The following is a 23,668-nucleotide window of genomic DNA, read 5'->3' on the forward strand; positions in this document are numbered from 1 at the left end:
AGTTAGAGGTTATATCTGAGTACAAATACCTGGGAGTGTGACAACAAACTGGACTGGACAAAGAACTCAGCAGCTCTGTACAAAAAGGCTCAGAGCCGGATGTACTTCCTGAGGTGACTTAGGTCCTTCAACGTCTGCAGCACCATGCTGCGGATGTTTAATGAGTCTGTGGTTCCAGTGTCATCTTCTATACTGTGGTCTGCTGGGGCAGCAACATGAAGCTGGCAGACACTAACAGACTAAACAAACTGATCAGGAGGGCTGGCTCTGTTCTGGGGGTGGAGCTGGACCCTCTACATGTTGTAGCTCAGAGGAGGATGCTGTTCAAACTCCTCTCAATCCTGGACAATCCCTCCCACCCACTGCACAGTGTGTTGACTGGACAGAGGAGCACGTTCAGCCAAAGACTTATTAACATTAAATGCTCCACAGGTCCTTTCTACCTGTGACCATCAATCTTTACAACTAGTCCCTCCTCTGTAAGGAGTGGGGGAACTGACAATTTCAATGTCATATAATCACTGTTATTCCTCCTTGGACTATAAATATTGATTCATTTTCATTCACCTCACATATTCTGTCGGTTTCCTTTCTTTCTGTCTGTGTTGAGAACAACTGTAATGAGGTAAAACAATTTCCCTCTGGAAATAAATTAAATTAAATTTATAAAGTTTTTTGAATTGAATTAAACCCCAAGTGGCGCCTGGTGAGTCAGGTCAGCTGCATGGCAGCTCTGCCATCTGTGTGAGAATAGGTGAAAGAAATGCAGTGTAAAAGCGCTTTGACTGCCAATTAGGTAGAAAAGCGCTATACAAGTGCAGAACATTTATCATTTAACTACAGCAGAGTTACAATGCAATAATGACTTGGTGGAATGGATAGATGAGATGAGAGGAGAGGAGGGGAGAGGAGATAAGAGGAGCTCAGTTTTTTTGTTCTGTAATAAAAGATGTTTAAACATCACTTAAAAAAGGAAAAGTACTCCATATGAAAATGTATTTGAAATGTTCAGTAGGGGATAACAAACATTCAGATGTCAAGATGTGTTTTTTGTAGACATTAAAACAAAACATATTTTGTGAAAGTTCAACATTTAAGACATTTTACATTTAAGTCTAGACTTAAAACTTTCCTTTTTTATAAAGCTTATAGTTAGAGATGGATCAGGTGACTCTGAACCATCTCTTAGTTATGCTGATACAGGTTAGTCTGCTGGGGGACCTCTAATGATAAACTGAGCTCCTCTCCTCTCTCCTTTCTCCTGTATCAATGCAAAGTCCACCATTGCATGTCATTAACTTTGTGTCTTCTCTCTCCTGTAGTTGTGTTTCCTCCTCTCTGTACTTTTCTGCAGGTATCCTCCTCCTTGGAGCTGTACATCTTCAGAATCCAGTTGACCTGCCCAATGTTCTTGCTGCTTGCTGTTCTTTTCTCTCTTCTCTTTCCACTCACCCCAACCGGTCGAGGCAGATGGCCACCCACTACTCACCTGGTTCTGCTGGAGGTTTCTTCTTCTAAAAAGAGTTTTTTTTCTCTCCACTGTTGCCTTAAGCTTGCTCAACTGAGATGACTTCTGTTGTGAATTGGCACTGTAAAAATAAAATTAAATTTAATTGAAAGTACAGCCTTCTACACTGTAAATTGTTATTTGGGAATTTTATATCATCTAATTAATTTATTATATTACTATAAAACCTCCTATATTTTCAAGGTAATTCAAGTTTCTTTGGGTTAGCAAACCCAGTTGTGCTTTTCTAGCTATCCTTAGGTCAAACAGAATTTGGAAGATACCCAAGCTAAGACACAAGTTTGCATAACATGCAGTATTTAATCAAGATAACATGTTGACATAACATGTCATGTTAGAAGACATATTGCATATGTTGGTGTACAATTTTAAGACAGCCCTTCGATTCCTGTTTCCAAGTTATACAGTATTTTACAGTGTAGAAAAAGATGGTCAATTTTTGCCTATGAAACTAATCATGCAGGTACTTTAGAAGCCATAGAGATTATCCTTGAATCTGAGATTATCCTTGAAAAACCGTAACCATTAATCATATAAAAAATAAATGTAGAAAACAGACTTCATTTAAAATCATCGCCTCTACACATCTTTGGGCTTTAACATGATCCTGCGTAATGTCATATTATGATATGTATATATTTCTGTGATTAAGCCACGTCATGTAGCATATCATGTCAATAAAATTATTCCCCCCCCCCCCCCCCCAGTTTCCACTAAGACATTGCTGATTAAACAGCACTGCGATTAAAGGAAACAGAACTAAAATGTGTTTAGGCTTTGGAAGGTAGAGTTTTTCTAACCAAAAGTCCAAATTTAATTGGTCTGCATTTTCATTTTATAGTTCTCCGACGTAAAAAAAGTTAATTTAAACCCCAAGTTAGTTTTGTTTCCCTTACTGAGAAGGGATTTAGAGATTTAAGTATTGTCAGCGTGGAGAATTGTCGTTTTTTCAATCAGTGCAGACTGAAATTTTCAGCCAACAAGTTCTCTGCATTTTAATTTAATCTGATAAGATAATGACACCACTGAAGGAAAAAGTGATTCTATTCTCATTTCAGGTTTTATTGCTCATTCACACATCCGTGCAAACCGCCCTACAACATTCTTATTTGTATTCACAATGTGAGCAGTACAAGATTTTTTAAATAAGTAACAGAGGAGAGTCCAGTCAAATCTACTGAAACTAAAAATAAAGACTGTGGAGTTGAAGCCGTTTTCAAGTAACCGTCAAATTGTGCTATAGGAATTTCAAAATCTATAGAGTGGGTGCAACAGCACAGAAATATTAGGAGCTTTACTGATCTTGAAAAAAATGTCCAATATACTGATAAGGCAGGTTAAGTGTCAAATAGGGTCATATCAGCAAAGTCCAACTAATCAACTAACCACTTAGAGCAGAGCTGTTGGTGTTAATACTCATACTGAGGCAAAGAAAGATTAACACACCAGTATCTTCAATATTAGTATTCAGTGATGGTATGCAGTATTTCTGTGTCCTTGTTTAATATTTGAGTTAACTTTATCTGAAATGTTAACATCAGATAAGGCATTTTAAAACCATTCAAGCAACAGAAGCAGTCAGTCTTTGAATGGACTCTGATGTGACCCCCCCACACTTTATCTTTAACTAGTGTAGTGTCTGCCTTGATTAAAGCCAGCTTGGTTGTAGTGCTGACCCCCGTGTTGGAAGAACTGTTCAAACTGTCCTCCCTGGTTAAAATTCTGCCCACCTCTTCCTCCCCAGCCTCCCCCTTGTCCTCCTCCTCCTCCTCCTCTGCCTCCCCTTCCCCGGCCTCCCCGACCCCCTCGACCCCCGCTTCTCTCTTGATGCCAGCCTCCGTCTTGGTGGTAATTGTCATGGTAACCACCTACTCCACCTCCTCCCCCATGATACCCAGTGTCCAGAAAGCCTCCCTGGGTGTTCCCTCCTCCTCCATAACCACCTCTGCCTCCTCCTCCCTGATGACCTCGTGCATCCTGATAGTGGCCCTGGTTGTAACCGCCTCTCCCTCCTCCACCTCCATCTGCTCCATGAACCTTCCCCGCTCTGCTGCCACCTCCTCTAGCTCCCTTGTCTCCATGTCCTCCTCGGTCGTAGCCTCCACGGCCACTTTGGGAGTAGTGATCATAGCCTCCCCTGCTGCCTGCGTGCCCACCCCCACCATAGTTGCCTCCGCCCATTGGGGCATCTTGACGCTTCTGCCAAGAGGGCATCTCTGGAGGAGGAGGTTCGATTTCACAGGGTCGACCTCCTCTGTCTGGCACTCTGCCCATTAGAACCTGAGAAAAGGAAAGACATTAAATTAAGACTGGTAATTTCTGTACACATGACTCTATGTTGCATGTCGACACACCCAAAGTTAGTGCACTCCACCTTAGAAATTATGTATTGTCAAGTCTCAGGGACCCAATCTCTGCTCTGGTTCAGTCCAAACACAACCTACGACAACCTCAGACAAAAACTACCTGTGTTTTTTTTCCCCTTATTATAACAAATAATAATAATAATAAAATAATAAAATGAATTTATAGAGCACTTTTCTAAACATATGTTACAAAGTGCTTAGAGACAAAAAACACAGGTAGCCCAACAAGACCAACTTGAGAAAGCACTAGGCAAACAGTGGAGAGGAAAAACTCCCCCTAGAGGAAGAAACCTCCTGCAGAACCAGGCTCAAGTTAGAGCCCCCCCACAGAAAGACCTAAACATCCCTCTGTGCACTGTTCTTGAGCTAATCCGAAGGCCACATGAAGTTTGGGGGTCTGTAGCGATTGACTCTGCAGAAGTTGGCGACCTTTTCGCACTATGTGCCTCAGCATCCGCTGACCCAAGTGAGTTGCTGTCGTTCCCAAATGCTTCCATTTTCTTATAATACAGCTTACAGTTGAATGTGGAATATATAGGAGCGAGGACATTTTTATGACTGGATTGTTGCACAGTTGACATCCTATCACAGTTCCACGCTGGAATTCACTGAGCTCCTGAGAGCGACCCATTCTTTCAAAAATGTTTGTAAAAACAGTCTGCATGCCTGGGTGCTTCATTTTATACACCTGTGACCATGGAAGTGTTTGAAACACCTGATTCCGATTATTTGGATGGGTGACAGAATAAATAAGCACTACAGCCTATTTCTGTTTTGATAGAATTCAGCTGCAAGAAATTTTGAGCCATCCAATTTTATATCTTATTTAAACATACACTTAAGGAACTCAGTCCTCCATGGTCAGAGACATTAAAGGGACAGTACAGCAGTAGTGTATATCTGCAAATCTGCAAAAGTCTTGAATCACTCGTTGAGATCTGATCTGTTGAGTCCTACAAAAGAATAGGCTTTAGAAAAACGTAAGCCCTTTTACAGTGCTGCTTCTATGAAATTTTACCCACCTTATTAATGGCACAGGACGTCTTCTCCCTTATTTTGCCGCTGCTTGTGCGTAGAATTTTGGAGAAGTCTTGTCGAGCAGCCAAAAGGTGAGCAACTGAGATTTTACTTTTGGTGCAGAGGGCTATACGCAGTGGCTGGTAAACTTTGGCCAACTTTTCAGCATGTGTCTGTAATGAGACGTACGAAAGTATTCCTTCATTTGACAATCAGAAAAATAGGGAAACAGAATACAGTCAAACTTACTGCCAGTTGACATTGGTCAAACCATTTATTTCTATCATTACGTATCATAGTAGATGATATTCTTCCAATACAAAATGCAATAAACACATACATACATATTAAGAGATATTCCTAAGGTTTTGGTCAGTCATTTTAAATAGAGTGGCCAAAATATTAGAACAACCTCTTAATATACATTCCAGAGAACTGCACCACTCCTTATAGCAAACACTGAGAAATTAAACTTTGTAAAAGTAGAATTTATGGCAAAACTTCAATCCTAGATTGCATTTAATTGTAGGGGTGTACCTAATAAAGTGCTTCCAGTTTAAAATGCCTTATTTGTGTTTCATCACAATACTACATCCTTTTCAGATACAGGAAGAATTTAAAGGGGTGGCTGTGGATCAATAGGTAGAGCAGTTTTCTGCCAATCATAGGATTGGTGGTTCCTTGGGCAAGATACTGAACCCCAAGTTGCCCCCGGCGAGTCAGATCAGCTGCACAGCAGCTCTGCCATCGGTGTGAGTGTGTGTGTTAATGGGTGAATGTGATGCAGTGTAAAGCGCTTTGAGTACCAATCAGGTAGAAAAGCGCTATATAAGTGCAGATCATTTACCATTTAAAGTACCTTAGCTCTGTCAGACCAACCAAAAGACTGCACAGTCACATCGAGACGCTTCAACAACATCTTCCTTCTCACTTCATACTCATTTACCAGAGCTTGGTTTATAGCTTCAATTTTTTCCTGGTAAAACAAGAAAACAAACAAAAAAAGAGTCATTCACTTATAAAAGTGTTCCCCATTTATTTGAATTTCCTTCTTTAATATTTTAGTATTTACCAAGTGCACAGGTCCAAGGCTCTTCTTCATCAGAGGCTCACCTACATGATTTGAGGGGACACGGCTTATGGCTTCCTTCAGCTAAGAAACATTGAGAGATACAGTTTACATTTACATTTAGTCATTTAGCAGACGCTTTTATCCAAAGTGACTTACAAGTGAGGAACAAGGCAAAATCACAAAATCTAAGTGAAGGAGAAACAACATCAAAGCAAAGTGCTATCAAAAGTTTACTAAACTACATCAACTAAAGGCAGAATTGGGTACAATTATTTCTTCCATCATAGCACACAAAAGTGACAACAACTTATTACTAAAGAAAGTGTGTGAGTTTGTGTGTTTTTTAGTAAATGTTGTCAGGAATACTGCTAATACAGATCATATACTGCAATATGCTGCTCAATTTTTGTTGCTAGTGCATACAATCCATTGGTGACCAAACCAACTAACCTTCTTCTCAATTCCACTGAAGAACTGGAACATGGTGATGTTGGCAGGAGGTTTGGACATGCCCAGTGCCATGCAGATACCCTTCAGCTCCTGGAACACAGGGCTGCCTGACTCCTGGCCTTTCTTCTGAGGTTTGTTAACCAGGATCATCCTCGACGCCTCCAACTCAGACATCAGAAAAGCTGGTTACAGAAAGTATTTAATCTTTAATGCCATGCCAGTGCTTTCTGGAATTAAATAAAATCATATTCATGGGACAAAAAGAAAAAAACTGTTATGTTGCTGAAAATAGCAAATGGTGGCCCAAACGGTGAGGTAACAGTGATTGCAGGCCAACCCATCCAACATTGGACAGACACTGGTCTCACAGTCCACCTTCACTGGTCCATATTAATGCTGCTCTTGCAGTGCTCCTTCTCTGTTACATTAGTCTTTGAAATCTCAAAGCACATTCTGGTGGAATTCTGGTTTAGATTATTGCATTTCATTTGACCAGAATAATAAAAGCAACAGAGCCATCATTAGTGCAGGTGGTTTGAGCACCTGTGCTTTGAATAAACTCTAGTGATTTAACCACCCTGCCCACTGATATGTTTTCAGTAATTATACATCTACTAAGGACATGGTTAGAGCTAAACTGGGATTTAAATTAGGTCACCAAACTTCATCATTTAAGTACAGTTACATGATCCTTCTGTTCAAAAAAGTTCTGCCCCAACGAGGATGTGCTGTCAAATCTTACAACTTGGTTAATAAATAACTTTTGCTTTGACAAAAAAACTGTCTGAAAATGCAATGCAGGAGTTTACCTCCTGCTGTTGGAACAACACTGAGAACGGGGTGATGCTAAAATAAAGAATTGTCAGTGTGTAAAGCTGTAGAGCAGCAGAACTGTAACATGAACATTGATATAAACTGGTGGGCCAATTAAGTAATACTCATACTTACATACCAACAGCAAAACTTGACACCTTATCTAAACAAACTATACAAAAGAATAATACAACACAAATGTAGGACCTACAAAGCTCCTACACACCCATGGCACACCTACACAGGTAGTTTGACTTTGCATAACCTGTGCTAGATACGTCTCCCTTTATTTTATGACGCTGTCCTCTATCATTATTAGAAATGCACATAGTTTGGTGATTTCCCTAACTACCTCACTTGTAACAGAAAAGTGTACACCACCTGATGTTGTGTGCAGACTACATACAGGCTGCGTATACTGCCATCTAGTAGACACTATGTCAACACCATACACAGCACTTCACAATATACGGGGTGTCCGTATAATTCTTGATTACAGGTGGGTGTGGTACATCACAAAAAGTGTGACCCACTTGTACCTTTTAGTGCACAGGTCAGAAATTCTAGTTTGCATAAAGGTTTCACACAATTTTACACTCTTTAAATAGAGAGGTTGGAAAGAGTAGATCATACTGAGGAGTAGCAAACAGTCTGTCCTGTTGAGGAGCCTCTGTGTGATGTCTCCGCTGGTGAGGCTAGAGTAAGGACACGCCAGCTCTGACAGCAGACCACTCATTTCCAGCTGGAAGCTCTCCGCCTCACTTGGACCTGAGATTTGTAGAAGGACAAGATGTCACAAAACAGATGAGTAACCTTGATATAGATATCACATAAACCTGGTCTGAAAAAAACAAAACAATTGTTGGTTGTATTTCAAGCAACTTGGCAAAGATAAACATTTTTGATGTAAAATTTGCTATAGCAGGGACTGAAAATCCATAACGTAAATAATTATATTTTATGTTAAAGTTATTTGCCATTTTCATCCACCTTCAGTTATCAAGAGAAAGACTGTACCATGTAGAAGTTTTTCTTTGCACGTCTGCTGCCACTATTTGAAACATTCTGTTAAATATCCACCAGCAGCTCTACTTAAAAGTGATCAAACATGTCTTACAGTTAGTGGCATGGACATTTTCCTCCAGTCTACAGTAGAGTCTTAGCTCTGAGACAATCCAGGCACAGAGCTTTGTGAACTCAGGTGAAGCTGCTCCTCCGCTCACAGCAGAATCCAAAGCTCCTTCCTCTAACAAAGGGCCTTGGTACCTGCAGTAAAACACACAGTTATTTCATCCATTGTATATATTATATTTAAATACACGTAAGACAGTAGGTCTGGACACATAACAAGCAAAGCCAGTTGTCTAGCTGTCTGTAACAATGGCTATACCAATCTCCATTTCAACCGCACATAATGTTACTGGTAAGATCTATGCAGATCTGAATGGAAGTGCTCGTTCAGACCTGTCTTATCATCTTGAACTTTATACACCATCCTGTGTTCTCCACTACAGAATGCAGGGCTCCTGTCTGTTCGTCTCCTTCTCTTTCCCCTTCCCTCTTTCTTGCTTTTCCAGGTCTTCATCGAGGTCTATGTACTGGTGGTACGTTAAGTTGTTCCACATCCTCCCTCATCATAATAGTTGCCCGTTTGCTTCTTGTTGCTCATCTGTTCTCCGACTACTCTCCTCTCAACCCAGCTGGTCGAGTCAGGAGGCCATCCACCCCGAGCATGGTTGTTATGGAGGTTCCTCCTGTGGAGGGGAGTTTTTCCTCTCCATTGTTCCTTACTGCTGCTTATGCGGGATTTAATAAAGTATTCTGTACTATGTAAAGTACCTTGAGATGAATTCGTTAAGTTAACTTGTGATTACTGATGAGGCATCATTGTATTATAACACTGTATAACTGTAAATGTTTCCCCAAAGAGAAATAAAACAGCAAATCCAAACATGCATCATAGGAGACATCTTTACTGTTCAACACCATCCCTGCACCTTTCCATGAGTGGAGCTAAACAGAGTTATTAGTGCATGAGTCATTTATATTTTCAAATCAGAAATCAGGCACCAGTCTTGCATGGGAATTCTTTGTTAATGTCAGGTACAGTTCAGGAGCTGAATGAAGAATAAAAAGGTTAGAATTTCATTACTGTGGCTCCTTCTATTGTATAATTAAGCAATGGACGCTAAGGGAATAAACTGTCCATAAAGTGACGTTAATGTTAAGAAATATGAGAACGTCAGCTTTCCTGAAATCACTCATAACCGCGACTGCTCCTACGAACGCAGTTTTTTTTTTTTTTGGCAACAGGCTGTTAAATCAGTCCATTTACCCCGACACACACGTAACGTTAGAAAGCTGCGTCCCCGTCAAACCCTGCATTAGCTGCAGCATCGATGTAGCCGTTAAAGCTACAACATGCTACAACGCAGTGCGCCGGCTAAAATAGATACGAGAGCGGAGCAGGCTGTTGGCTCGCTGCCAGCCTACTGTTCACACAACAGAAGACACGTCACGTTTGCCAACTTACCCTAAATCTTCAAGAGAGACAAGAATGTCATTCTCCATCCCTGTTGACTGTAGTTGGGTTCAAAAATCACCTGCTATGATTTGGGGTTTTTTGACATCAGCCAGCTCAGCTGATACACGTTTTACTTCCTCTATTTCTGTGGATTTATTGGCGAATTGTCAAAACAGTTTCCAACGGAATCAGCGCCACCTGCTGGACCGGAGTTTGTTGCGGTAGTGAGGCAAAACTGCTTAATTTGTTAGGCAATGGCAATTTTACACTCCACACCACACTAAAATTAATCTCAGCACCCCTAAAACCAACTTATATTATTGCTTTTTTATAGTTATTATAGCCAGTATTGCTTAAATAAAACCATGATGACCTTTAAACTTTAACACGCCCCGCCCCTCACCCAATCACTCTTTACTCCATTAAATAATAGCAGAATGTTCAGATAAAATAACGTTATTATTATGTATATTGTCTATGCCAATGTGTGCTGAGCACCTTGAGGCAGATAACAAGTAAATAAAGTATTCAATAAAGCATTCATTCATTCAACGTCAGTCTACGTGCACACTTAAAACTGAAGCTTAACTTATTTCGACATGAATTATTTGCATACATCCACCTTACAAATTACACATTACACCCACACTGTGTAGTGGAACACATATACATTTTTTATATAATTAAATTCTGAAATGCCCGTGCCTTGAGATTACGTCTGTCTGTGATTTCCCGCTATACAAATAAATTGAATTGAATTGAAAATTAAATTGAACGTCAACTATGACGTTGCTTGGTCTGTGGAGGCTTCCTGTTTTGTTTCAGAATTTGCACGTTTCACTAAATGCAGCTCAGCAGTTAGTGAAACAGTGCAAAATGCATTAATGCAACTAAAACACATGTTGGGATCAACTGGTAAAAAAAAAAAAAAGACTGTAGTGTAACAATACATTATCAATCCCTCTGCGTGCAAAAGTATTAAAGTAGTAAAGGGCCTTTATAAAAGGCAAACATCGAGTCTAAACTATTTCAATGAAATTATTTTTTAATTAAATTCAGATTTCTGACAGGAATCTTGCATTAAATCCAAAGTTTATATTTAAACTCAGAATTCTGTGGAATTCTGAAACTAAATTCATTAGTTTAAAGAAGTTTAAACTAATGGGATGTGTCTTTATACTTTTGATTTATATGCTGCTTCACAGTGTTTGTGTGTTTTTTTAAATCTATTATTATTATTTTTTAATCCATTCAGATGTTGATTGGATTTACTGTAACAAATGACAGATGTGAGTGAATGGGTGTGTTACCATGATAATGTTATTCTAAAAATTCATAAGTTTGAACAATCAGCTTGTCAACCTTCTCTCAAATCCTCAGAAAGATCCCTCACATTTGTAGCTTTGAAACAGAGCTTTTGATGAAAAACTGCCTCTAGTTGTATTTTGGATTGACTTGGACTCTCTGTCTTTTGTTGACATTCTGGGATCATAGTGTGAACTAGAATGCCACCTTAATCATATAAAGGTTATTAAGGGGTTGTTACCATATTTTAAGCAGAACTAATATTTTATTCACTTTAGTTCAGGTTTTATCCAATATTTAGTACAGAGACAGCAAAATACGTCTAGATAGCTGTTACCCATCTAGAATATTCTGCATGTATTAGATATTTGAACATGCTTACATAGAAAACAACAAGCTGCATATATTGGAAATGTATAAGTTAGGTTGATCTTTGCTAGGATTTCTTGATGTTGTGTTATTGTTGGATTCCCATTTCATTTCAGGTTCTGGAGATTGAATATCCCAAAAACATGAATGATTCCATAGTGCTGTGCTATATGGTTAGGTGTCTGTGTTCTTCCTGAAGTCCACAGACATCTGTACAGACTTGAGTGCGTTCAGCTCAAGTTACACACAAAAAAAAAGAACCACAGAAAAGCACATTTTCAACCAGACATTCATTACACAATAGGAATGTATACTGCACAATTTGTAAGGACACTTGCTCCATGTGTGACTGTGTGGAAATTACAAAACGATGTTATTTCTAACTGTTAAAAAAATCTATTTGAGACCTGTATCATTTCCATAGTAGCAGAGAGCAACAGTATGGTTACAGCATCATGCATGTTAATACTAACTTGCTTTGCAGCTGGCACCACGACATTTTACAAATATTTATAATAATATTTTATTACAATTTGACTTCCTTCTTTCTTGCACTTGTCAAAAAGGAAGTCCAGTTGTCATAAATCGACGTCCATATATCTTTACCTGAATGACTGAAAATCTTCAATGTCCATGGCTCAGTAGTGCAGCATCTATATAAACATTTGGGAGGACTGTACAGTTACACTGTAAAATGTAGCTTGTCTCAACTTCAAAGGCTTCATTAATTATCATTACTAATATTTTTTTACTTGACATCAACAAATACAACTTGTTCTAACACACCTAAAAGTTATCTTGACTAAATATTGTGAGCTGGGTAAACTTACGTTTTTGGTTTGTTTGATAAAATCTCATTTTATTTGGACCATCTGTTGTACAGATATCAGTCAGTTTACTCTAATATTAAAACTGCTCCTGGTTTGGTTAACCTGCACAACATCTACTGTGATCTAATACATGTGCAGTAAAGACACATAGAAGCAATGAATACATCTTTGAATACCTAAGATGAACTGTATTTTGAGGGCATTAACTTGACAAATGCATTCTGAGAAATCTACTAATATTCTTATTAGATTTCTATTTTATCATCTCAATTTAATGAGCTGGATGAACTTATCTAATTTACCACATAATTTTAAGCTACAAGCTTGAAGTCAGAAAAAAACAATGTTTATAAGTTCTGTCATTACATTACATTATTTTCTTTAAGTGGAACTAGCTTGGAAATAAAAACTTTGTTAGTTAGGGTAAATTAATTTTAAGCAAGATAATTCTCCCAAGACTGAACAAGAGTACTGGTTTAAACAAGATGCAAAGAAAAAAGCATCTACATGTGAACACAAAACAAACCAATCCTTCGACAAAATCCTTTTTTGCTGTGCTGCAATAATGGGCCATAGGTTAAACCATGTCTCAACAGGAGGGATGGTACATATGATAAATAAATAGTATTTTACTATATCACAAAAAAATTGTTTAGTATGTTTTGTTTGCCAGCTGCCAGTAGAATGGAGGTTCTACAAGATGTGCCTTCATTATTTACAACCTCTGCAGTTTCCCAGAATCAGACTTATAAAACTGTGCATTTCTTTACTTTCACTTTCCCCCGGAGCTGAATTTTACTCTGCTAATTACACAAATGTGTCTTATCTTGAGACCATTAACATCACCTCAGAAGATCTCCCCTATAAATCCTTGTGGTTTGTAAACTAAACAGTAAACAGGTCAGATGTACGGCGGCTGTGTGAAAAAACCTGGGACCCAAACTCCCACCTGACTGGCAGGGATCATGTGCCTTAATCCAGCTGTTGGTGCTATTCCCAGTTTTTTCAGCAAAGGCACTGGCTCTGTTGCTAAAACATCTCAATACTCCAAAATACCACTGTAACAAGTGACAGATGGAGTTTGTACATAGCTGCTATTGGGGTCCCTCGAGGTTTTCCCTATGTATGTAAGGCTAGAATTCAAATTGATGGTAGATTTGAATAATTCCTTATGTGGTGGTTTACAATTAAGATGAGAATGTCAACTGGATAAATTATTTAACTTTATACTTATACAATCAAGAGTGATTCTTGAGTATTACATGTGATGGATTCAAAGAAACAGCGAGCAATCGGCTACAACATCAATAATGTGGTGGCAGAACCAAACTTGTACCTCCAGAAAAGGGAGGTGTCTGTAGTGTTTCATACAAAACATTCAAGCCTGACCGAACAGCACCAGACGGCAGAATTACTTAAGCCTTATAAGACCTGACTGCACTGTCTGAAGAGCAACCTGAAAATTCAGAGGTTGATCATCCTGCCTTCTTTATACCTGGCTCCAGTCTGCCTGTATGTCTCAGCATCTAGGATTTATTGACAATTTAAATCTCTTTTGGGATCAACCCTCATTTTTCAGGAATGATGGTTTGCATCCCAGCCGTCATGGCAGCCGCATGCTCGCTGCTAATACACAGCACGCCATTCAGTGTACTCCTCATGACTGACGGTCCCTCCTTTTAACACCTCGAGATCCTCCCCTGCTACCTTCATCTCAGGGATCTGCTCCCCTCACTTCCCCTCTCTGTTCTGTTATCCCCACTCACCTAAGTTCTGTCTCCTCCAGCTGTCTTGTCCACTCTGCACCACCTTAGGATAACACACCTGTCACAGGTTATCATCAAGGGGGGTAACTCCTCATCAGTGAGGCATTTCACCAGCTCAGTGTTGATATTATTCCAGTTATTATCAATGGCAGACAGCAAACAGGCCACAGAGCAGTACAAAGAAACTATTCTAATCTTGTTAAGCCTCTGACCAACCCCAGTACTAATATTAGTTCCCTTACTACAAGACTTGGTCTTCTAAATGTCAGATCCCTCTCTAACAAAACATCTCTCTTAAACGACTTTATCCTCTCACAGAATTTAGACTTCTTTTTCTTAAATAAAACCTGGCTGAGGATACGTGAGTGTATCCAATTGCAAGAGCTCTGCCCCCCTAATTTCATTTATTTTACCTCCCCTAGATTAAGTGGTCGGGGTGGTGGTGTTGCTGTGGTCTTTAAAAATCAATTCAAATGCTCAATGCTATCACTTAAACAGGTTCACAGCTTTGAAGCTCTGTCATTTCTTATCCACTGCTCTGTTCCTGTATGTTGTACTGTCATCTACAGCCCACCAAAAAGCAAATGGTAACTTTTTGTCAGAATTCTCCCAGTATGTTGCTGACATTGTTGTGAGGTATGATAAGGTCATTATTGCTGGAGACTTTAACCTTCATATTAATAATAATACTAATACTCTAGCAAATGATCATAAATGTGTCTTATTTGATTCTTGGCTTTTTCCAATCACTGTACCTCAAACTATCACAGTTAAACGCCATCTATTTAACAGCCATTCAGCAGCAAAGTTCACTAGCACCTTTTCTTTGTTGAAGCAGGCTATTTCTTGCACGTCACATGTTGATTATATCGTCCGCCTTTTCAATAATATTTGTGCCTCTGCGCTAGAGGCTGCTGCTCCCTTAAAAACTGCAAATGTGTCCCGTAAAGACATCAACAAGCAGCCTCGGATAGATGTCAGCATTCGTAGTTGTAAAGCTGAGTGTAGGAAAGCTGAGCTGGCAGAAAACTGGACTTCAAGTGCATTATGAAGCTATGAAAGAAGCATTTCTTCTCTACAATACAACGGTAAAGAATGCCAGAGCTAAATACTTCTCAGACCTGATCACTGCTCACTGCCATAATCCTAAGTTTCTATTTCAGACTGTTGACAAGTTAGTAAACCCAACCCCTCCTAGCGTCCTAGCTGAAAGTGATGAAGAGTGTGAGAAGTTCTTAACCTATTTTAATGATAAAATAGAATCAATCAGAGCTTCTGTTATCCCCAACTCCTCACCAGTCATAGTTTCACACCCTTTTAGAGAACTTTAAGCAGGTTTCCTCCCATGACCTTATTTGAGCTCCTACAAACTGTCTCTAAAATGAAACCATCTTCCAGCCCTGTTGTTGTCATCCCAACTAAGTTCTTAATCTCGATGATTATTTTCAATACTTCTCTGTCCACTGGAATTGTGCCAGATTATTTTAAAGTTGCATCTGTGCAACCTCTTTTGAAAAAACCTGGTCTATATCCCTCATCCTCTGAAAACTGCAGACCAATCTCCAAACTACCCTTCATATCAAAGATTTTAGAAAAGTATGTGTCTAAACACTTATTTCTAGGTGCAGACAACAGTTTTGACGAATTGCAATCTGGTTTTCGCAAACACCACAGCACAGAGACCGCCCTACTGAATGTAACTAATGACATTCTGTTGGCGTCTGACGCTGGTATGTGCTCTATTCTTGTCCTCCTTGATCTTAGTGCTGCTTTTGATACAGTAGACCACCAAATTTTGTTAGACCGGCTAAACTGGCTGGAATAGAAGGCACTGCACTGGACTGGTTCTCTTCATACCTATCCGACAGATCGTTTTGTGTTACTGTTAATAACTGTAAGTCATCTTTTTCTCCTGTGAAGTATGGAGTCCCACAAGGTTCAGTACTGGAGCCAATCTTTGTCTCTTTGTATATGCACCTTTGGGACATATTATTCGTAAACACGGTGTCTCTTTTCAATACTATGCTGACGACACTCATCTGTACTGCCTGATTGATCTCTGACCACGGGGGACTAAGTTCCTTACATCAGTGTATAAATTAGATAAAAAGCTGGATGGCTCAAAATTTTCTGCAGCTGAATTCTGACAAAACAGAAATAGTTGTTATCAGTCCACAACGTATAGCCAAACACATTCTATCCTGCACAGATTCTTTCTTAGATAATTCTAAGCCCAGTGCAAAAAGTCTTGGTGTTTGGTTTGATAGTAAACTGAACTTTGAGCATCATGTCACAAAGCATGTCCAGACATGTTTTTTATCATCTTAGAAATATGTCCAAAATACGTTCAATTCTATCATTTCATGAAACTGAAGTAATCCTACATGCATTTATTTCCTCACGCATTGACTATTGCAACAGTCTGTTCACCTGTCTCAGCCAGAAATCTATTAATTGGCTCCAGATTGTTCAGAACTCAGCTGCAAGACTCTTAACTAGAAAAAGAAAATACGATCACATCACTCCTGTATTAGCTTCCTTACACTGGGTGCCAGTATCTTTTAGGATGTATTTTGATGGTCTTTCCCCCATCTATATATCCCAGACTTTTGAACCTGCACCTAGCCTGGGATCCTCTGGTAGAAATCTTCTGTATGTCCCTGATATCAGAATGACTGCTAGAGGTGACAGAACCTTTCAGTTAGAGCCCCCAAACTCTGGAACAACTTACCCGAGGAAATAAGATCACCTGACTCAGTAACATCTTTTAAATCTCTCCGTAAAACATACCTCTTGTGAGTTGTGTTTGTATTATTGTTTTATTTGTATTACTGTTTCCTTCACCCCACCTGGTTGAGGCAGATGGCATCTGCTGGAGGTCTCTTCCTCTACGGTGAGTTTTTCTTTCAACTGTTTGCCTAGTGCTTGCTCAAGTTGATCTTGTTTGGCTACATGTGTTTTTTTCTGTCTTGTGAAGCACTTTGTAGCATAGTGCTCTAAAAAAATAATTTTATTATTATTATTATTATTATTATTATCCTTTCACCTCCTTGTTTAAGAAAGAAATTGTTTGGGTGTTGGAGCAGCCTTATCTCTTCTCTTCTAGTTTCTATTGCAGTGCTGGCCGCCCTGGTTGAAGTATGTGGATAGAGTTGTATATGGATGTGTGCCTCAAGGGATTAGTGCAGGGGTGGATAGATGGTGCCTTAACTGGAATGTATCAACAGGTGGCTGACAAAGACAAAAACCTTGAAGTTGACTACTATACTGAACATACATTGGATAAGTCTCCTGATCCTTAAGTGAATACTTCATGATATGTATTATGAAAACCTAATGGGGTGTTAAATGCTGATAGAAAATTAAAAGTACACAGTATCGTGTGTTTATTTTTGATTTTTCTTGTATTATTGTCCATTAATGAAAAAGGATCATACAGGTAGAGGACATCCAGGCCTTTATGTCTTTTAGGCATGCTTGAAGTTTGATTAATTGATTAGTTTTTTAGATAAATATTGCTGGCTACTATCTGCATAACAATGGAAATTTATAGAGTTTTTTCTAATAATATTGCCCAGGGGGGACATATATAGAGTGAAAAGAATCGGTCCAAGCACAAAAACATGTGGAACTCTGTAGCTGACCTTGTTGTGCATGTAGGACTCATCATTAACATGTACAAACTGGAATCTATCTGATGGATACGATTTAAACCACCCTAGTGCTGTTCCTTTGATCCCAATGACATGTTCCAGTCTGTGTAATAAAATGTTGTGATCTATAGTGTTGAATGCAGCACTAAGATCTAACACGATGAGTATAGAGAGTAGACAATTGTCTGATGCTAAGAGAAGATCATTAGTGACCTTTACCAGTGCTGTTTCTGTGCTATGATGCACTCTAAATCCTGAATGGAAATCTTCATACAAGTTATTGCTGCGCAGGTGGTCACATAGTTGAGTAGGAACTACCTTTCTTTCACTAAAACCCCTGAGTGCAGAGTAGGCTTTTTGAGTAGGGGCTTGACTTGGCAACCTCATAAGTCTGCCGTACAATGCCTATTTGTAAGGATAGATTGATTAGATCTAATATGGATGTGCTGATCAAGGGTAAGACATCTTTGAGGAATCTAATTGGAATGGTGTCTAAAAGACGTGTTGATTGTTTAAAGTAATTAATTACTGAAAATAATTCAGAACGATCTACGGAGAGGAAAAAGTCTAAGTACGGGTGTAGTCTTACAAATTAATCTAGAGCTGGTGTATAAATGAGACGCTGGCGCTTAGGGTTAGGGTCAATCACTATCAAATAATTGACGTTTTATAAAAATAAAATGGACGTTAATTAAATTGAAAAATCCCTCTCAGATCACTTCAAATTATTCCAATCATGAATCACATCTTGATAAGTGCTTCTCTTTGGGGTTGACTTGGTGGCGTGCTACAATTAATACAAGACTGACATTTGAAAACATTGTCTTAGGTCATCAGATCACGACATTTGTCAGCAGCATTGCTCTGACAATAGGACTGATTTGAGCTCTACAAGCAGTAATTGCTATATGTTGGGGTAATGTGACTGACCCCTTACACCACTGATTTCACATACATGTACATCATCTGTCATTTATTGCATGATGAAAACTAACTACCTTTGAGAGTCAATAGGAGACAACCTTAACAATGTTAATGTTGAGCATGTGTTAACATTAAAGTGACGGGGTGTAAAGGATTGACATAACAGCTAGTGTTACAGCTCTGGAGTTAGAGTACTGTCAGCTGTTAGTGAGTGCTATTGTACTATCAGCTCTCAGCTAGTACTAATGTACTGTCTGCTCTCCGCAAGTGTTAATGTACTGTCAGCTCTGACCTAGTACTAGTGTACTGTCTGCTCTCAGCTAGTACTAATGTACCTTCAGCTCTGAGTGAGTACTCATTTCTGTCATTAGTTCTCTTTCACTTATTGTTTCTGGTGTGTAGCATCACAGAAGGTTTCTCAATCTGCTTCCGATGCAAATCCGTAAATATATTATTTAGGTCCTTTGATCTCTGATGATGTCACAGTTGACAACATTAACAATGTTAATGCTGAGGATGTGTTAACATTAAAGTGACGGGGTGTAGAGGATTGACATAATGAGTACTGTTATAGCTCTGAGGCTAGAGTACTGTCAGCTGTTAGTGTACTCTCAGTTAGTACTAATGTACTTTCAGCTTTCAGCGAGTGTACTATCAGCACTGAACTAGGACTATTGTACTGTCAGCTCTAAGCTTGTACAAATTAACCTTCAGCTGTCAGCGAGTACTATTGTACTGTCTGCTCTAAGCGAGTGAATTCTCAGCACTGAACTAGAACTATTGTACTGTCAGTTCTCAAAATCTACTAATGTACCTTCAGCTCTGAGTGAGTACTCATTTCTGTCATTAGTTTTTTTTTACCTTTTTGTTTCTGGTGTGTAGCATCACAGACGGTGTCAATATCTGCTCATCTGCAAATCCCTAAATATATTATTTAGGTCCTTTGATCTCTGATGATGTCACAGTTGACAACCTTAACAATGTTAATGTTGAGCATGTGTTAACATTAAAGTGACTGGGTGTAGAGGATTGACATAACAGCTAGTGTTACAGCTCCGAGGCCAGAGTACCGTCAGCTGTTAGTGAGTGCTATTGTACTTTCAGCTCTCAGCTAGTACTATTGTACTGCCGGCTCTCAGCAAGTACAAATGTACCTTCAGCTCTGAGTGAGTACTCATTTCTGTCATTAGTTCTCTTTGACTTTTTGTTTCTGGTGTGTAGCATCACAGACGGTGTCACAATCTGCTCCCCTGCAAGTCCCTAAATATATTATTTAGGTCCTTTGATCTCTGATGATGTCACAGTTGACAACCTTAACAATGTTAATGTTAAGCATGTGTTAACATTAAAGTGACGGGGTGTAGAGGATTGACATAACAGCTAGTGTTACAGCTCTGAGGCAAGAGTACTGTCAGCTGTTAGTGAGTACTCTTGTATGGTCTACTGTCAGTTAGTACTAATGTACTTTTAGCTTTCACCGAGTGTACTATCAGCACTGAGCTAGTACTATTGTACTGTCAGCTCTCAGCTTGTAAAAATGTAACTTCAGCTTTGAGCGAGTACTATTGTACTGTCTGCTCTCAGGGAGTGTACTGTCAGCACTGAGCTAGTACTATTGTACTGTCAGCTCTCAGCTTGTACAAATGTACCTTCACCTGTCAGCGAGTACCATTGTATTGTTTGCTCTCAGCTAGTACTAATGTAACTTCAGTTTTGAGCGAGTACTATTGTACTGTCGGCTCTCAGCGAGTGTACTGTCAGCACTGAGCTAGTACTATTGTACTGTCAGGTCTCAGAATTTACTAATGTACTTTCAGCTCTGAGTGAGTACTCATTTCTGTCATTAGTTCTTTTTGACTTTTTGTTTCTGGTGTGTAGCATCACAGACGGTGTCACAATCTGCTCCCCTGCAAATCCCTAAATATATTATTTAGGTCCTTTGATCTCTGATGATGTCACAGTTCAAAACCTTAACAATGTTAATGTTGAGCATGTGTTAACATTAAAGTGACGGGGTGTAGAGGATTGACATAACAAGTAGTGTTACAGCTCTGGAGCTAGAGTACTGTCAGCTGTTAGTGAGTAGTCTTGCATGGTCTACTATCAGTTAGTACAAATGTGCCTTCAGCTGTCAGCGAGTACCATTGTACTGTCTGCTCTCAGCTATTACTAATGTAACTTCAGCTTTAAATGCGTACTAATGTACTGTCTGCTCTCAGCTAGTACTATTGTACTGCCGGCTCTCAGCAGGTACAAATGTACCTTCAGCTCTGAATGAGTACTCATTTCTGTCATTAGTTTTTTTTTACCTTTTTGTTTCTGGTGTGTAGCATCACAGACGGTGTCACAATCTGCTCCCGTGCAAATCCCTAAATATATTATTTAGGTCCTTTGCTCTCTGATGATGTCACAGTTGACAACCTTAACAATGTTAATGTTGAGCATGTGTTAACATTAAAGTGACTGGGTGTAGAGGATTGACATAACAGCTAGTGTTACAGCTCTGGAGTTAGAGTACTGTCAGCTGTTAGTGAGTACTCTTGCATGGTCTACTCTCAGCTTGTACAAATGTACCTTCAGCTGTCAGCGAGTACCATTGTACTGTCTGCTCTCAGCTAGTACTATTGTAACTTCAGCTTTCAGCGAGTACTATTGTACTGTCTGCTCTAGGGGAGTGTACTGTCAGCACTGAGCTAGTACTATTGTAATGTCAATTCTCAAAATGTACTAATGTACCTTCAGCTCTAAGTGAGTACTCATTTCTGTCATTAGTTTTTTTTTGACTTTTTGTTTCTGGTGTGTAGCATCACAGACGGTGTCACAATCTGCTCCCGTGCAAGTCCCTAAATATATTATTTAGGTCCTTTGATCTCTGATGATGTCACAGTTGACAACCTTAACAATGTTAATGTTGAGCATGTGTTAACATTAAAGTGACGGGGTGTAGAGGATTGACATAACAAGTAGTGTTACAGCTCTGGAGCTAGAGTACTGTCAGCTGTTAGTGAGTAGTCTTGCATGGTCTACTCTCAGTTAGCACTAATGTAACTTCAGTTTTGAGCGAGTACTATTGTACTGTCTGCTCTCAGGGAGTGTAATGTCAACACTGAGCTAGTACTATTGTACTGTCTGCTCTCAGCTTGTACAAATGTACCTTCACCTGTCAGCGAGTACCATTCTATTGTTTGCTCTCAGCTAGTACTATTGTACTGCCGGCTCTCAGCAGGTACAAATGTACCTTCAGCTCTGAGTGAGTACTAATTTCTGCCATTAGTTCTCTTTGACTTTTTGTTTCTCATGTGTAGCATCACAAACGGTGTCACAATCTGCTCCCCTGCAAATCCTTAAATATATTATTTAGGTCCTTTGATCTCTGATGATGTCACAGTTGACAACCTTAACAATGTTAATGTTGAGCATGTGTTAATATTAAAGTGACTGGGTGTAGAGGATTGACATAACAGCTAGTGTTACAGCTCTGGAGTTAGACGACTGTCAGCTGTTAGTGAGTACTCTTGCATGGTCTACTCTCAGTTAGTACAAATATGCCTTCAGCTTTCACCGTGTTTTATTGTACTGTCTGCTCTCAGGGAGTGTACTGTAAGCACTGAGCTAGTACTATTGTATTGTCAGCTCTCAGCTTGTACAAATGTACCTTCAGCTGTCAGCGAGTACCATTGAATTGTTTGCTCTCAGCCAGTATTAATGTAACTTCAGTTTTGAGCGAGTACTATTGTACTGTCTGCTCTCAGCTAGTACTAATGTAACGTCAGCTTTGAGCGAGTACTATTGTACCTGTCTGCTCTCAGGGAGTGTATTGTCAGCTCTCAGCTTGTAAAAATGTACCTTCACCTGTCAGCGAGTACCATTGAATTGTTTGCTGTCAGCTAGTACTATTGTAACTTCAGTTTTGAGCGAGTACTATTGTACTGTCTGCTCTCAGCGAGTTTACTGTCAGCACTGAGCTAGTACTATTGTACTGTCAATTCTCAAAATGTACTAATGTACCTTCAGCTGTCAGCGAGTACCATTGTACTGTCTGCTCTCAGCTAGTACTAATGTACCTTCAGCTTTCAGCGAGTACTATTGTACTGTCTGCTCTCAGCGAGTACTAATGTAACTTCAGCTTTCAGCGAGTACTATTGTACTGTCTGCTCTAGGGGAGTGTACTGTCAGCACTGAGCTAGTACTATTGTACTGTCAGCTCTCAGCTAGTACTATTGTACTGCCGGCTCTCAGCAAGTACAAATGTACCTTCAGCTCTGAGTGAGTACTAATTTCTGCCATTAGTTCTCTTTGACTTTTTGTTTCTGATGTGTAGCATCACAGACGGTGTCACAATCTGCTCCCCTGCAAGTCCCTAAATATATTATTTAGGTCCTTTGATCTCTGATGATGTCACAGTTGACAACCTTAACAATGTTAATGTTGAGCATGTGTTAACATTAAAGTGACGGGGTGTAGAGGATTGACATAACAGCTAGTGTTACAGCTCTGGAGTTAGAGGACTGTCAGCTGTTAGTGAGTACTCTTGCATGGTCTACTCTCAGTTAGTACTAATATGCCTTCAGCTTTCACCGTGTTTTATTATACTGTCTGCTCTCAGGGAGTGTACTGTAAGCACTGAGCTAGTACTATTGTATTGTCAGCTCTCAGCTTGTACAAATGTACCTTCAGCTGTCAGCGAGTACCATTGAATTCTTTGCTCTCAGCTAGTACTAATGTAACTGCAGTTTTGAGCGAGTACTATTGTACTGTCTGCTCTCAGCTAGTACTAATGTAACGTCAGCTTTGAGCGAGTACTATTGTACTGTCTTCTCTCAGGGAGTGTATTGTCAGCACTGACCTAGTACTATTGTACTGTCTGCTCTCAGCTTGTAAAAATGTACCTTCACCTGTCAGCGAGTACCATTGAATTGTTTGCTCTCAGCTAGTACTAATGTAACTTCAGTTTTGAGCGAGTACTATTGTACTGTCTGCTCTCAGCGAGTGTACTGTCAGCACTGAGCTAGTACTATTGTACTGTCAATTCTCAAAATGTACTAATGTAC

The 23,668-nt window shown here is 39.5% G+C and overlaps 1 protein-coding gene across 1 annotated transcript; it reads right to left on the minus strand.

The window, feature by feature from the left end:
* Window positions 1–1,716: 1,716 nt before the first annotated feature.
* Window positions 1,717–9,832, minus strand: fam98a (family with sequence similarity 98 member A). The gene is made up of 8 exons (XM_026356705.1): window positions 9,780–9,832; window positions 8,364–8,512; window positions 7,880–8,014; window positions 6,434–6,615; window positions 5,984–6,064; window positions 5,771–5,887; window positions 4,917–5,084; window positions 1,717–3,808 (listed from the first exon to the last, which is right to left on the minus strand). Exons 1-8 carry the CDS (start codon window positions 9,815–9,817, stop codon window positions 3,152–3,154), a joined length of 1,527 nt encoding a protein of 508 aa, XP_026212490.1. The 5' UTR covers window positions 9,818–9,832; the 3' UTR covers window positions 1,717–3,151.
* Window positions 9,833–23,668: the final 13,836 nt, after the last annotated feature.

The sequence above is a fragment of the Anabas testudineus genome, chromosome 15 (assembly GCF_900324465.2).
Source record: "Anabas testudineus chromosome 15, fAnaTes1.2, whole genome shotgun sequence".
In the NCBI taxonomy this organism is placed as follows: Eukaryota; Metazoa; Chordata; class Actinopteri; order Anabantiformes; family Anabantidae; genus Anabas; species Anabas testudineus.